Genomic DNA, 16319 nt, shown 5'->3' with positions numbered 1-16319 from the left:
GGAAAAGTGAAGTGCGGATACCTTGTTCGTCAAGTGTCAATCGCAAATCCAAGAAGTCAGCGGTGATATCCGATATCTTGTGAGTGAGTGAGATGTTGAGTGAATTGGTATTCAACAGGCTAACAAAATCAGTGCACTGTTCAACTGTGCCCAGAAATGTGTGGTGTGCCGGATCTCCGCAGGATGATTTGTGGAGGAAGTACTGAGTAGCTTGTAAACCATCACTATGCGAGATGTTCGAATAATGTTCGGATTAATCCCCACTTTCTACATGCTCCCCAAGCCTTATGTCTTGGGTCTTCAATCGCATCTCAGGGATTCCATGCAGCTGGTACAACATCTACAGGATATGCAATTACCACCGGGGACATTGATACTCACGTGTGACGTCGAGTCCCTTTATTCGAACATCTCGCATAGTGATGGTTTACAAGCTACTCAGTACTTCCTCCACAAATCATCCTGCGGAGATCCGGCACACCACACATTTCTGGGCACAGTTGAACAGTGATAGATTAATGAGCAGGCACTCTAAATATGGTACATGGAAGACAATTTTATTAAATATTAAAATACAGAGATAAAAAACATAAAATACAAATATTATTATCAATAGTAGCAAGATAGAAACAGAATAATTTTAGCAGCAATGGCAATAAAACAGTCACTAATAGCAGTTGGAGGATAATATGGACAGCAATCGATATGCATATATAGAAACAGAAACTTTCTCTAAAATTGGATTAGTGGTGATGGTTCCATAAATTAATCCCCATGTAGTGTATTCCACTGTCTGTTTAAAGGTTGAAGCGCTATATGGTATAGCAACAACGTGGCAACACTGTTTCTATTTGCAACACTCTGACATCGATGTTGCCGTTTTGAAAGTGCCGCTGTCTGTTTGCCTATGGGTCTTCTTTCTTTATATAATGTGGATATAGTGCCACTTTTTATTGTAGACACAGTCCCACTTTTTAATATAGACACAGTCCCGCTTTTTAATAAGTAGAGAGATAATGAATCTTCAGTTGTGCAATTCAATTTACTCACAGTTGCGCTGCTCTCTGGTGCGGCGTCCCGCTCCTAAGATGAGAACAGGCTGACCTTTAGTGTATGGATCCTCCGGTCACAGCTTCTTTGCAAAGTCGGCGTTCCACGTGTGATGGCGGCGTCTCTGTTTACCAGTTCCGCCTCTCCAATATCCAGGATGCCACTTGATTTCTTTATCCAGCTGTCGGGGTTCCACTTTATAGATATTAAGGTCTAATCTTGTGAGGTTTCTTCAGTTTCTCTTAGAGCGCTCCAGCGGTGTAGTTGTAACTTTCATATGCTTGTTCACCCAAACATGTTTCGGAGCTGCGACTTGCTCCTTCCTCAGTGGTCCAAAGTTGAACAGTGCACTGATTTTGTTAGCCTGTTGAATACCAATTCACTCAACATCTCACTCACTCACAAGATATCGGATATCACCGCTGACTTCTTGGATTTGCGATTGACACTTGACGAACAAGGTATCCGCACTTCACTTTTCCGTAAGGAAACTGCAACAAACAGTTTGCTACGCTTCGACAGCTTCCATCCGGCCCACCTACGGAGAGGGATCCCCAAGGGCCAATTTTTAAGATTACGCCGTAACTGCACCACCACTCCTGACTTCAGTGAGGCCTCCATCGATTTGACGAACAGATTCAAAGCACGTGGCTATCCGAAGAAAGTAATATCAGGGGCTTTTGAAAGGGCGAAGTCAACTGATCGCCTTGAACTGTTGAGATCCAATCCTAAACGCCGAAGTACCCAGGTTCATCTTATCACGAAATATAATAACCAATGGCGTGATTTATATTCAATATTAAATACACACTGGCATCTCTTACTGGCGGATCCCAAGTTGAGCGACCATGTAAATCCAACTCCGAAGATTATTGCACGTAGAGCCCCAAATCTACGTGATAAATTGGCTTCCGGCGGGGATACCTTTGGATCATTACATCAACTGTCGTACAAGAAATGTAATCTACGCACTCATCTGTGAATGTGGGAAGCTATACGTTGGACAGACAGGCCAGGAAGTACGGAAACGTATTCAACAACATCTATCAAGTATTGCTTTGGCCCGACGTGATAGGATTCAAGCAAAGAAACCACTAACTTCAGTCGCTGCACACTTTTTGGATTGTCATCAGTGTATAATCTCCGGACTTAGGATTGCGGGACTTGACCTGGTGCGCATGAATCTGAGGGGAGGATCGGCTACCTCTCAATTGTTGCGTCTCGAGTCCAAATGGATTTTCAATCTGGATACAGTTGCCCCGCATGGATTAAATGAGGAACTGTTGTTTACTGGTTACTACCATACCTGATATTTGGGGGATGATCCCCTAATTATATTTGGGGCCATGTATTTCCCCCCCCCTCCCCCCCTTCGCCTAGGTATCCGGGGTGTATCAAATAACTAAACTATCCATGGCGAATATACGGGAATAGCAGCATACATTCTTGATGTCATCAGAGCACCGACAGTGGGGGTACATCAGGGGGTTCCGGTTTTAGGTGGAGGTATTGATTTTAATTCATTACATTTTTCTTGACAGTGTATCCAGGTCGTATTTAACCACTACATTGTTGCATATAATGGCCATAAAGTATGGCATAGATTGGGCATTGAAACATCATTGCCTTTATAGGGTCCCAATTCAGGGGGTTGTAGGTAGGACATAGAAGGCTTGTGTTTGTTACTACAATTGGTCCCGTTTCAAATAACCGTTTATTTGTGCTAACCCCTTTAATCTCCACAGGTTCTTATCACATTTTCACTTGTATTCACGCTTTCACTTACACGGTTTGGGTATTTCTGTTTCTACTATCCTTTCACTTCCACATCAGTGGTCTTATCACGTTGGTTTCATTTTATCACTAATTTTATTTGCTCCCTTTCATTATTTTTTAGGTCCTCATTAGATCGTGGATCATATATTAGGTTCATTTATTATCATGCATGTATGTTGCTCAACATACATGTAAGTTATCGTTCACATTATTTGAATGTCTATGCCTCTGTGGGGATATGCATTGGGATTGCTGACAGCACCACGTATATAGGTGTGTGTGTCAGATATGCTTAATATATCTGTATATATGTATTCTTATATGCATCAATTGTATATTTTATATATTACCTGTATTTATGTCCTCTTCATATATTGCACATTTGAATTTTGCATATTATGTATATATATGTTATTATTATTATTATTATTGCTGAACATGACCAGTATGTATACATATAGTGGTGGCTACACGTCTACTACTGCAGCTATCGATTGCTGCTCTGTATATCTTCATCACTCCACCCCCATCCTCCTAGTGTACACCTCCCCTGTGCCTTCCAGTGTGCTGCCGTGCCTCTGGGCGTGTGCTGGACGCATCGTGCGCTCCACCATTCATAGTGGAGCGCGCTATGCGTTCCACCATGCGTTCCACAGTGGCACGTCACTTCCGGTTTCGCTATCTACTTCCGGTTTGTAAATATCGTTCGGATCATTCACCAGCTTACCTGGCACTGCCGATGTTGCTCAAAATAGTTACATTTGTCCATTTGCCCCTTTTATCTTCTAATGTTTAGTACAAATAGGTTTGCCTTCAATGTCTCTTTGGTTATGTGGCTGTGTTTTGGCTGGTGGAGCGCATATGCGTTCCACCATGTGTTCCACCAGCCGATCATGTGACTTACACTTCCGGTTCCTTGTTCTGACTGGAATCTGATATGCTCACGCACTGACCACAGCTCCTGCTGCACAGGTGAACGCAATTACAGTTTATTCAACACCCTATATTAACTGACGCTCCAACACACAGTCCTTTACCCCTGAGGAAGCCGGATTGCTCCGGCGACACGCGTTGGGCGCTTGCTATGTTTCCAGGTCCACTGTACCAGCTGGCTATGTAGGTTTGGCTCTTGATATTTGACCCTATGTCGGTCTCATTGCACCTTTAATTCTAGTGGTCTTACCTTACCTTGCATTTGCTACATGTGATTTATTGTATTGCTTTATATGCTGGTTGATAACGCATACATTTTCATGTGATAATTCAGTGGACCTGTGTGTGTCGGTTACATATATTTATTGCATACCGCACTTTGTTCTACATTGTATACAATTTTTTAATGCGTGTGTGTTGTTGTGTCCAATAAACTTTATATATATATATTTTATCCTTTAATGGTTGGATGTGCATTCATGGGGTGGCTCTTTTGACTCTTTCTTGGGTTGGATTATTTGTCATATGTAGTTTTACCACCCCTTGCACTCCTTTAAGCATTTGGTGTGCCCCCTGTCTCTTTAAACTTCTGGGAGACCTATTCTGTGTCAGTTTTATTTATCTATTCCTACATTCACTTATTTGTATATCAGCCGTAAACTAAGATATGTAATTCAGTACCAATAAGATGGAAGCCTTTATTATTCCAGTGCCAGCATTACAACCAATGCCATCCAGTCTGCACCCCTTAGGGGGTATAGATCTTAATGATGACCATCCTCATATTTTGCTTGCTTTACTTCTTCCAGGCAGGCCAGAACAGCAATAATTTGCATGTCGTTCCCCCACCTAAGCATCCAAACCCCATATCAGCAACATCCCCTGTTTAAAGGTGCCTCCCGGCCATTAACAATGAAAACCAACTATACCTTGCAGTCTTCATTATTAAATGAAAACAGCTGTGGGCTAATTGGCCATGGGGTTCTTCACCTCAGCACGGCTGCAACTCGCACCCAGCACGGCCCCTCCATGTGGCCGTTCCCTGAAACAGAGTGGCCTGGGTATACCTGATTTATAGCGATTCATGACAAATTAATTCAGAACAAATTGATTTTCTTGGCGAATTTTGACAAAGTTGCCGAATGGAATTTTTCAAAACGTTGCTCATCTCTAATTAGGGCATATTACAAATAGAGTACATTGCAATAATAAGAATCTAATATGCTCTTAAAGTGGCAGTTAAGGAGAGTTGGTGCTAGATTGAAAATGTGTTGCCTATGCTAAAACACCTCATTTGTGACTTCTTTAGCCAGTAGTTTTGCCTTGTGAATGTATTGGCACTCCTATCCGCAGGACTTCTCTGGTAATGCACTCATTCTGTGGAACCCACTGCCTTGCACCATTAAACTCGCTCCTAACATTCCTTGTGTTAAGGATGCGTTGTCCATTTTTTAAGGACGACTACTATGTGACATATACACATAACACGGATACCGGCCGTGTGCATTCCACATTTTGCAGAATGGAACGTCCTGCTCTCTATAGAACAGTCCTATCCTTGTCCGTAAAATGAACAAGAATAGGAAATGTTCTACTTTTTTGCGGTTGCCACGGAATGGACACTCGGTATGCTGTCCACATTTTTGCGACCCCATTGATGTGAATAGATCTGCATCTGACCAGCACAAAATGAGGATTGGATGCGGACATAAAATAAGTTTCTGCGCATGAGCCCTAAGAGGAGTGATGTGGAAACACAGTGCTTTATAGCAGGCAATATAAAGTCACAATGAAAAATCTCTTTTTGATAGCAATGCTATTTGTTTTTATGGTGCCCTCTTCCATAGCAACATCTTCGAGACTTTAATAGCATACTTTGCTATCCATAAAGACACAATACTCCCTTAATAGGATATTTTCCATAAGGAGTGACTGTGGTAACTGACAATCACAAGTCACATCTACGTACAGTAAGTGCCTTATATTTATATTTTGTACGGCCTAACTAGCCCAGGAGATTTCACTTTTTCCAGTGTCCAATTCTGCTTAGCATTTGTATGAAGGGCGAACATTCATCACCTAATTATTTTCCTACCGTTCCAATCATTATTACAAACTAAGTCCTAAAAAGCCTAAAACATATTTCTCTACTTACTGTACATGATGAGAGGGGTCGGCTCATACAATCCCATTGCTACTTTGCTTCTGTGTACCATGAGCTGATGTACAACCTGAAACTTTTCCTTGATATGAAACCTAACAGCATGTAACGTCAATCAGCTGCTTCTAAAGCCAGCAGAATACTGTCATGTATTAAAATGTATTAAAATATATGAATACCCGGTACAAAAATATGGAGACAAGCTGTAAAATCCCCTTAAAAGACAAAGGGGCACTACCTCCATCTGGAGATGAAAAAGTTTAGTCTGCCTGTGTGACAAGGCTTCTTTACTGTAAATATACTAACTTAAGTGTCTATGGAATAAAACTTGAAAATCATCTGAAAGTGAATGTCAAACCAGACAATTAAAATATCGAATACATTCTAAAGGAAAAGCCACTGCAGCCAGTTCGCAAATCAGAAAATCTCAGATGGGTTAGATTTGAACACAGTTAACCTATAACCACATTGCAATACTGTACATTCTCTCAAGCAAACAGTGCAAAAGGCCAAACGATACACCCAATTAACTTCACATACGCACATACACACCTAAATATTTGGCTGCGCCCCTTTGCTGTCTAAATATGGGACTTCAACCATAGCAGATGTAACAAAAGACAGAGTAAGCCTATGTCGCAGGTAACGATTGGCACTTGCCATGCATTTTTTTTGTCAATGGGAAAAATATTGTTGTGGACAAATTAATATTTGTAATCAGCTCGCATCAAAGTTTGTGTAAGGAAAAAGGTAAGTCCATCTTCCCTCAGCTGCAGTTAGAGAAAGACCCAGGTGCTACCATCTTGATTGAAAATTCTGAGCAACTCCCTCCCTCCCTGCCCAGTGTCCGTCCTTTATTGACTAAACAAAAGGTGTAAAAGGGGCTGGCCCAAGACAAGGATACAGGAAGTGATGACATATCAAAGGACAGGGAGGGGCAGCCAATGTGGCTGTGCAGACACACCCCATACAAACACATGTATACAATAATCTACCATTACCACTGAGAGACATGATGACAATCTATAAAACACACACACATCCTAAGATAAAATGTCTGAATAATAAAATTTCCACAACAATATGCAAAAGGCATACAAGCACAGCTGTATCTAAAATGAGTTTGTGTAGAGTCAGTATGAGCCTATTTATAGAGTAGCATTCATGAACTTTACAGGAGAGGAGATGATGGTGCTCATCCTCATACAGTAATTTAGCTGCCATTTTGGAAACTGATTAATTTCCCTGCATGCACCCACTCTAAGTTATAAAGCACAATCATTTTGGTCAGTATTTGCCCTATAATGACCTATCCTAGCTGTATCTCAATGAATCTCTAAATCCAGTGCTAGAACCTAATTAGGGATGCATCCTACTTGCTAAATGCTCAAACTCCTACACGTTTCACCAGAAACACAGTCTGGCTCTAGAGGGAAATACTAGGCGGCATGGAATCAGTGACCGCTGAATGTTTTATTTGAATGGCTCCAAATACTCCTATAGCTCATTCCAACCTTCAACCAAACATGGTAGAGGGGGTGGCACAACAGCCTATTATGTATCCTGTGATTGGCTCTCTGCCGTCGAGCCTACCCAGAATATGTCAGGCGCATCTCCCAGTCAGTCCTTCATGACAAGCAATGTTATATAGCCAGACATTGCAAACATGGCAAAACCGCCTATTAGCAATGTGAGAACTCATCATGTTGTGCTCCTGGATACAGCACAACAGTCACTAAAGGGGTATATTTGTTAAGTGATATTATTAGCACTGTGCTCCTCACTGGTAATGAAAAGGGGAGTGTAAAATACAGTAATTGATTTTTTTAGCACTTATTTATCACCCATCTGGGAGCTAGGTGTGAATAGATCCTATCAAATAAATAAGACACTTGTGCTTCAAGTGCCAACTGTTGGAAAGCAGCTATCCTGTCAATGTTCAACCTTTTTAAATAGGGCTTGACATATAATTTAGGACTATAGCCAAGCCAAGCCAATACTTTATTTGAAAGCATCTGTTCAGGGTGATTTCTCAGTCCTCATTAGTGCAGAGAACAGCACTGGCTTGACTGGGTGAGAGGCCTTTGTTGGGGGCTGGGGGGTATTATTTCTCCTTATGAAGAGCGCCTATTAAGTAAGAGTCTGCATGCAATATTTCTTTGGGAAAAGAGGTAGTAAGTAAGCTAACCTTTTCTTTATTAGCCCTGACATAAAATAATGAAATATGAAATCTGATTGGCTGCTAAAAACCAAAAATGGGCCCATATTTGCTTATTCCCAAAATAATCAGGGTGCCTTCAAGCACATCAAGCTTTGTTGCAGAATTGTAAGTCATCTGAATGGGGCTTGCGGATATTCATATACTTTCTGCCAAAACAGCCCCTTTCAGATTTTATATTGTAACTAATATACAGTTTGAATTTGTTCTATTTTATAATAAGTTCCTTTTTTAATCTTGCATATAATGTATTGCATAATGTAAACGTTTTTTCATGGTGACCGCATGAAACAATGCCTCAATTCTACCATTTTTTTTTTCGGCTTAGTTTCACCCGGCACTAAAATTGACATGATGGCTTTATTGTGTGGGTTAGTAAGATTATTCTAATTCTGTATTTGTGTAGATTTTCAGTTTTTCCACAAATAAACTATATTTTAAAAATAATTTGTTTTTGTGTCACCGCATTCAAACATCTATAACACATTTATCTTGTTTGTCAATGGAACTTTGCGAGGGGTTATTTTTTTGTGGTTTCCGTGAGACTTATTAAACAAAGAAAAGCAATTTTGACATTTTTATTATCACCGTATGGGATAGGAAACTTGATAATTTTACTGACATAGAGAAACCAAATATATATATATATATTATGGGGATTTACTCTGGTGGGCAGATTAGCGGATGCAGTACAGAGGCAAAAACAAAGTCTTTGACTTAACCCGACCATGTAACGCACGGATGCGTCCGGGAGGCGGTCGATTCATTCCTCCTGGACGCATCCGTGCGTCATCTCGCGAGAGGCGAGATTTCCTGTAAACGCGCGCACACAGGCGCACGCGTTCACAGGAACGGAAGGTAAGAGAGTGGATCTCCAGCCTGCCAGCGGCGATCGTTCGCTGGCAGGCTGGTGATGCGATTTTTTTAACCCCTAACAGGTATATTAGACGCTGTTTTGATAACAGCGTCTAATATACCTGCTACCTGCTACCTGGTCCCTTTTGTTTGGATCGACCACCAGAGGACACAGGCAGCTCTGTAAAGTAGCACCAAACACCACTACACTACACCCCCCCTGTCACTTATTAACCCCTTATGAACCCCTGATCACCCCTGATCACCCATATAGACTCCCTGATCACCCCCCTGTCATTGATCACCCCCTGTCATTGATCACCCCCCTGTCATTGATCACCCCGCTGTAAGGCTCCATTCAGACGTCCGTATGATTTTTACGGATACAAGGATCGGATCCGCAAAACACATACGGACGTCTGAATGGAGCCTTACAGGGGGGTGATCAATGACAGGGGGGTGATCACCCCATATAGACTCCCTGATCACCCCCCTGTCATTGATCACCCCCCCTGTAAGGCTCCATTCAGACGTCCGTATGATTTTTACGAATCCACGGATGCATGGATCGGATCCGCAAAACACATACGGACGTCTGAATGGAGCCTTTCAGGGGGGTGATCAATGACAGGGAGGTGATCACCCATATAGATTCCCTGATCACCCCACTGTCATTGATCACCCCCCTGTCATTGATCACCCCCCTGTAAGGCTCCATTCAGACGTCCGTATGATTTTTACGGATCCACGGATACATGGATCGGATCCGCAAAACACGTACGGACGTCTGAATGGAGCCTTACAGGGGGGTAATCAATGACAGGGAGGTGATCAACCATATAGATTCCCTGATCACCCCCCTGTCATTGATCACCCCCCTGTAAGGCTCCATTCAGACGTCCGTATGATTTTTACGGATCCACGGATACATGGATCGGATCCGCAAAACACATACGGACATCTGAATGGAGCCTTACAGGGGGTGTGATCAATGACAGGGAGGTGATCACCCATATAGATTCCCTGATCACCCCCCTGTCATTGATCACCCCCCTGTCATTGATCACCCCCCTGTAAGGCTCCATTCAGACGTCCGTATGATTTTTACTTGAACATGCAATCTTCTGATGACTAATATAATACACTGCAATACTTGTACATGGTAGTGTTACGTTACTGTAAAAAGTAGCATAACACCTATTTAGTCAAGCCTCAGGCTGTCATAGCAACCGCTCGGCACCCTTTGATTGCATCATGGGTGGCAAAGTGGCAAGAGAAGATACAATAGCTGTACCATACATCTGGCACCCGTAAGCAATGGCTCAGGCACAGCTCCTGAGCCTGTGCCACCATAGTACCATAATAGTACATCGCTAAGTGCTAACTACCTGCTTGCAGTGATTACACGGCTAAATGGAAGGGAGTTAAAGGGAATCTGTTACCGGGATTTTGTGTATAGAGCTAAGGACATAGGTTGCTAGATGGCCCCTAGCACATGCACAATATCCAGTCCCCATAGCTCTGTGTGCTTTTATTGTGTAAAAAAAATTTATTTGATACATATGCAAATTAACATAAAAGAGTCATATCTTACTTGTGTGACCAGAGAAGAGTCATATTTTCAAGCTCTGACTCATCTCAGGTTAATTTTCATATGTATCAAATCGGGTATTGTGGATGTGCTAGCGGCCAGCTCTATACCCAAAATCCCGGTGACAGGTTCCCTTTAAAGATAATTTGTTATTTGAAAATGTAATTTTATCATTCATACTTTTATGTTAAACATAATTGTTCTAGAGTGTTTTTTATGTTCCATGTCACTTTATTTTTATTTTTATACTAAAATACTACAGTTTCCCTACTGGCCACAATGCCTAACAATAGGCTAACACTTCTTGTCCTGTAGAAATCTCTTTAAATTATATCCCTGAACAGCAGCTCAGGAAAGATAGCCACCCCTTTATTCATGTGCCTAAAACAGAATATAAAAATCTACAACCAGAAAATAAAAGCAAAGTAGAAAAAAAGAATGTATCAATATTTGTTCCTAATAGGTAAAGATATATAGGTGACATGTTCGATTCCGTTGCGGAAGCAGGAAAATTATTTCTTAGGAATATTTCAGAATCGCAAACACTTAGCAAAGGGCTGGAACATATTTGTACAGGCTTATTCAAAGGCTGCTAAAGGTGCATTGTTTGTATTACAATCCATTCTTTTGTAGTTTGGATAGCTTATTAAAAGCATACAAGTACCAATGTTTAAAGGCTATGTAGACCTTTAGAGGCAATTTTTTATTATGATTGCATTTCACAAATTTTTGGCAAAAAAATCATATTTTTATTTGGCCTTTATTAAAAATATCAAAATGTTCTGTCACAAAGAGTTAACAGTTTTACTAGCTGTGTGACTGGTACTTTCACTTTATGCTGGTCATCTAATATCCCTTATTTCTAAACTGCTAAGAGGTCATAAATAGAGATGGCCGAACTGGCGAACATATGGCGATGTCCGCCGGGGCCATATTCTTTTACATTGTGAAGAACTTTGACCCATGACACATCCATCAGGTGGTACAGGACAGCCAAATGAGACGTTTCAGCACATGGACATACCCCCTACCTTATAAATAAACCCGATCTGGCCGCCATTTTATATTCAGTCTTTTGCCAGTGTAGGGAGAGGTTGCTGTGTGGAGCAGGGACAGGCTGTTAGGGACACCAAACGCTAGCTAATAAGGCACAAAAGTGCTTTTAAGGACTGGTATAGGTGTTCTATATACAGGTGTGACTTACTGAGGTGTGTAATATACTTATAATATACTTTCTAACATAGAAAGTATATTATAGTGCATTAGTATTGTGCAGCAGATGTGTGCGGTTCTGCTGCGATACTTCAGCCACACAGAGGGGCAAACGCTATTGAAACAAATAATTTCTACTGGTGTGATTTACCAGTTTCCCCCCCATAAAAACTGATTGAAGCAGGGGTGTTATATACCAATAATATACTTTCTATATAGTGCATTTATGTAGTGCAGCATTTGTTTGCGGTTTAGCTGTGTTACCTCAGCTACAGAAAGTGAAAAACGCCATTGGAACAAATAATTTCTACTGGTGTGATATACCAGTTGCCCCCCCCCCCCCAAAAAAATTGATTGAATCAGGGGTGTTATATACAAATGATATACTTTCTGTATAGTGCATTTGGTTAGTGCAGCATTTGTTTATGGTTTAGCTGTGTTAGCTCAGCTACAGATAGTGACAAACAACATTGGAACAAATAATTTCTACTGGTGTTATATACCAGTTGCCCCCCCCAAAAAAATGATTTAAGGAGTGTTATATACCAATTATATACTTTCTATATAGTGCAGTTGGGTAGTGCAGCCTTTGTTTGCAGTTTAGCTGCATTACCTCAGCTACAGATAGTGAGAAAATGACATTGGAACAAATAATTTTTACTGGTGTGATATGCCAGTTGCCCCCCCCCAAAAAAAAGTAATTGAAGCAGGGGTGTTATATACCAATTATATACTTTCTGTATGGTGCATTTGGGTAGTGCAGCATTGGTTTGCGGTTTTGCTGCATTACCTCAGCTACAAATAGTGACAAACGACATTGAAACAAATAATTTCTACTGGTGTTATATACAAGTTGCCCCCAAAAAAACTGACTGAAGCAGGGGTGCTATATACCAATTATATACTTTCTATATAGTGCATTTGAGTAGTGCAGCATTTGTTTGCGGTTTTTCTACGTTACCACAGCTACAGATAGTGACAAACAACATTAGAACAAATAATTTCTGCTAGGAGTGATATACCAGTTGCCCCCTAAAAAACTGGTTGAAGCAGGGGTGTTATATACCAATAATATACTTTGTATATAGTTCATTTAGGTAGTGCAACATTTGTTTGCGGTTTTGCTGCGTTACCTGAGCTACACAAAGTGACAAACACTATTGGAATAAATAATTTCAAATGGTGTGATATACTAATTGCCCCCCCCCCCCAAAAAAAAAAAACTGATTAAAGAAGGGGTTTTATATATCAATAATATACTTTCTATATAGTGCATTTAGGTAGTGCAGCATTTGTTTACGGTTTTGCTGCATTACCGCAGCTGCAGATAGTGACAAACGCCATTGGAACAAATAATTTCTACTGGTGTGATATACCAGTTGCCCCACAAAAAAACTGATTGAAGCAGGGGTTTTATATACTAGTTATATACTTTCTATATAGTGCATTTAAGTAGTGCAGCATTTGTTTGCGGTTTTGCTGCGTTACCTAAACAAATTGTGAATAAAAACTGAATGCAATGATGTGGAGATGGCAAATGTCAATATTTTATTTGTAATAGAACGTAGATGACAGATCAAACGTTTAATCCGTGTAAATGTATCATTTTAAAGGAAAAATACGTTGATTCAAATTTTCACGGTGTCAACAAATCCCAAAAAGTTGGGACAAGTAGCAATAAGAGGCTGGAAAAAGTAAATTTGAGCATAACGAAGAGCTGGAAGACCAATTAACACTAATTAGGTCAATTGGCAACATGATTGGGTATAAAAAGAGCTTCTCAGAGTGGCAGTGTCTCTCAGAAGCCAAGATGGGTAGAGGATCACCAATTCCCACAATGTTACGCAGAAAGATAGTGGAGCAATATCAGAAAGGTGTTACCCAGTGAAAAATTCCAAAGACTTTGCATCTATCATCATCAACTGTGCATAACATCATCCGAAGATTCAGAGAATCTGGAACAATCTGTGTGCGTAAGGGTCAAGGCCGTAAAACCATACTGGATGCCCGTGATCTCCGGGCCCTTAAACAACACTGCACCACAAACAGGAATGCTACTGTAAAGGAAATCACAGAATGGGCTCAGGAATACTTCCAGAAACCATTGTCAGTGAACACAATCCACCGTGCCATCCTCCGTTGCCAGCTGAAACTCTACAGTGCAAAGAAGAAGCCATTTCTAAGCAAGATCCACAAGCTCAGGCGTTTTCACTGGGCCAGGGATCATTTAAAATGGAGTGTGGCAAAATGGAAGACTGTTCTGTGGTCAGACGAGTCACGATTCGAAGTTCTTTTTGGAAATCTGGGACGCCATGTCATCCGGACCAAAGAGGACAAGGACAACCCAAGTTGTTATCAACGCTCAGTTCAGAAGCCTGCATCTCTGATGGTATGGGGTTGCATGAGTGCGTGTGGCATGGGCAGCTTGCATGTCTGGAAAGGCACCATCAATGCAGAAAAATATATTCAGGTTCTAGAACAACATATGCTCCCATCCAGACGTCATCTCTTTCAGGGAAGACCCTGCATTTTTCAACAAGATAATGCCAGACCACATTCTGCATCAATCACAACATCATGGCTGCGTAGGAGAAGGATACGGGTACTGAAATGGCCAGTCTGCAGTCCAGATCTTTCACCTATAGAGAACATTTGGCGCATTATAAAGAGGAAGGTGCAACAAAGAAGGCCCAAGACGATTGAACAGTTAGAGGCCTGTATTAGACAAGAATGGGAGAACATTCCTATTTCTAAACTTGAGAAACTGGTCTCCTCAGTCCCCAAACGTCTGTTGAGTGTTGTAAGAAGAAGGGGCGATGCCACACAGTGGTGAAAATGGCCTTGTCCCAACTTTTGGGGGATTTGTTGATACCATGAAATTCTGATTCAACATATTTTTCCCTTAAAATGGTACATTTTCTCAGTTTAAACTTTCGTTCCGTGATTTATGTTCTATTCTGAATAAAATATTAGAACTTGGCACCTCCACTTCATTGCATTCAGTTTTTATTCACGATTTGTATAGTGTCCCAACTTTTTGGGAATCCGGTTTGTAGTGTATTTGGGTAGTGCAGCATTGGTTTGCTTTTTTTCTGCGATACCTCAGCTACAGATAGTGACAAACGACATTGGAACGAATAATTTCTACTGGTGTGATTTACCAGTTGCCCCCCCCCCCAAAAAAAGTGATTGCAACAGGGGTGTTATACAGTCATGTGAAAAAATTAGGACACCCTTTGAAAGCATGTGGTTTTTTGTAACATTTTTAATAAAAGGTTATTTCATCTCCGTTTCAACAATACAGAGAGATTAAAGTAATCCAACTAAACAAAGAAAACTGAAGAAAAGTCTTTTCAAGATCTTCTGTAAATGTCATTCTACAAAAATGCCTATTCTAACTGAGGAAAAAGATAGGACACCCTCACATGTATTCCCTCTTAAATTGGCTCAGATCTCACACAGGTATATCACACCAGGTGCACATAATTAGTAGATCGTTACTCTGCATGTTGAATGAGGCTTGCCCTATTTAAACCTCAGACATTTAGTTTGGTGTGCTCCTGACTGTTGAAGTGAGAGTGAGCACCATGGTGAGAGCAAAAGAGCTGTCAGAGGACTTCAGAAAAAAGATTGTAGCAGCCTATGAGTCTGGGAAGGGATTTAAAAAGATCTCAAAAGATTTTGAAATCAGCCATTCCACTGTCCGGAAGATAGTCTACAAGTGGAGGGCTTTCAAAACAACTGCCAACATGCCCAGGACTGGTCGCCCCAGCAAGTTCACCCCAAGAGCAGACCGCAAGATGCTAAAAGAGGTCTCCAAAAACCCTAAAGTGTCATCTCGAGAACTACAGCAGGCTCTGGCTACTGTTGATGTAGAAGTACATGCCTCTACAATCAGAAAGAGATTGTACACGTTTAACTTGCATGGGAGGTGTGCAAGGAGGAAACCTTTGCTTTCCAAGAGAAACATCGAGGCCAGACTGACATTTGCCAGAGATAAAGTTGACAAAGACCAGGACTTCTGGAATAATGTTCTTTGGACAGATGAGTCCAAAATTGAATTATTTGGACACAACAGCAGAGGACATGTTTGGCGTAAACCAAACACAGCATTCCAAGAAAAGAACCTCATACCAACTGTGAAGCATGGAGGTGGAAGTGTCATGGTTTGGGGCTGCTTTGCTGCAGCAGGACCTGGTCAGCTCACCATCATAGAATCCACGATGAATTCTACTGTGTATCAGAAGGTGCTTGAAGAACATGTGAGACCATCAGTTAGAAAATTAAAGCTGAAGCGGAACTGGACCATGCAACATGACAATGACCCAAAACATACTAGTAAATCAACCAAAGATTGGCTGAAAAAGAAGAAATGGAGAGTCCTGGAATGGCCAAGTCAAAGTCCAGATTTGAATCCCATTGAGATGCTGTGGGGTGACTTGAAAAGGGCTGTACGTGCAAGAAACCCCTCAAACATCTCACAGCTGAAAAAGTTCTGCATTGAGGAGTGGGGTAAAATTTCC

General features: G+C 41.2%; 1 protein-coding gene across 1 annotated transcript in view; it reads left to right on the top strand.

Moving 5' to 3' along the window:
• The first annotated feature begins 10247 nt into the window (after nucleotides 1–10247).
• Nucleotides 10248–16319, top strand: part of ITPRID1 (ITPR interacting domain containing 1) — a 144560-nt gene continuing 138488 nt past the window's right edge. Inside the window, exon 1 of the mRNA XM_044295460.1 lies at nucleotides 10248–10303. Within this exon, the coding sequence (XP_044151395.1) occupies nucleotides 10248–10303 (56 nt within the window). The remainder of the gene's footprint in view (nucleotides 10304–16319) is intronic.

This window comes from Bufo gargarizans, chromosome 5 (assembly GCF_014858855.1).
Source record: "Bufo gargarizans isolate SCDJY-AF-19 chromosome 5, ASM1485885v1, whole genome shotgun sequence".
NCBI classification, from domain to species: domain Eukaryota; kingdom Metazoa; phylum Chordata; class Amphibia; order Anura; family Bufonidae; genus Bufo; species Bufo gargarizans.
This window is presented reverse-complemented; position numbering and strand designations above follow the sequence as displayed.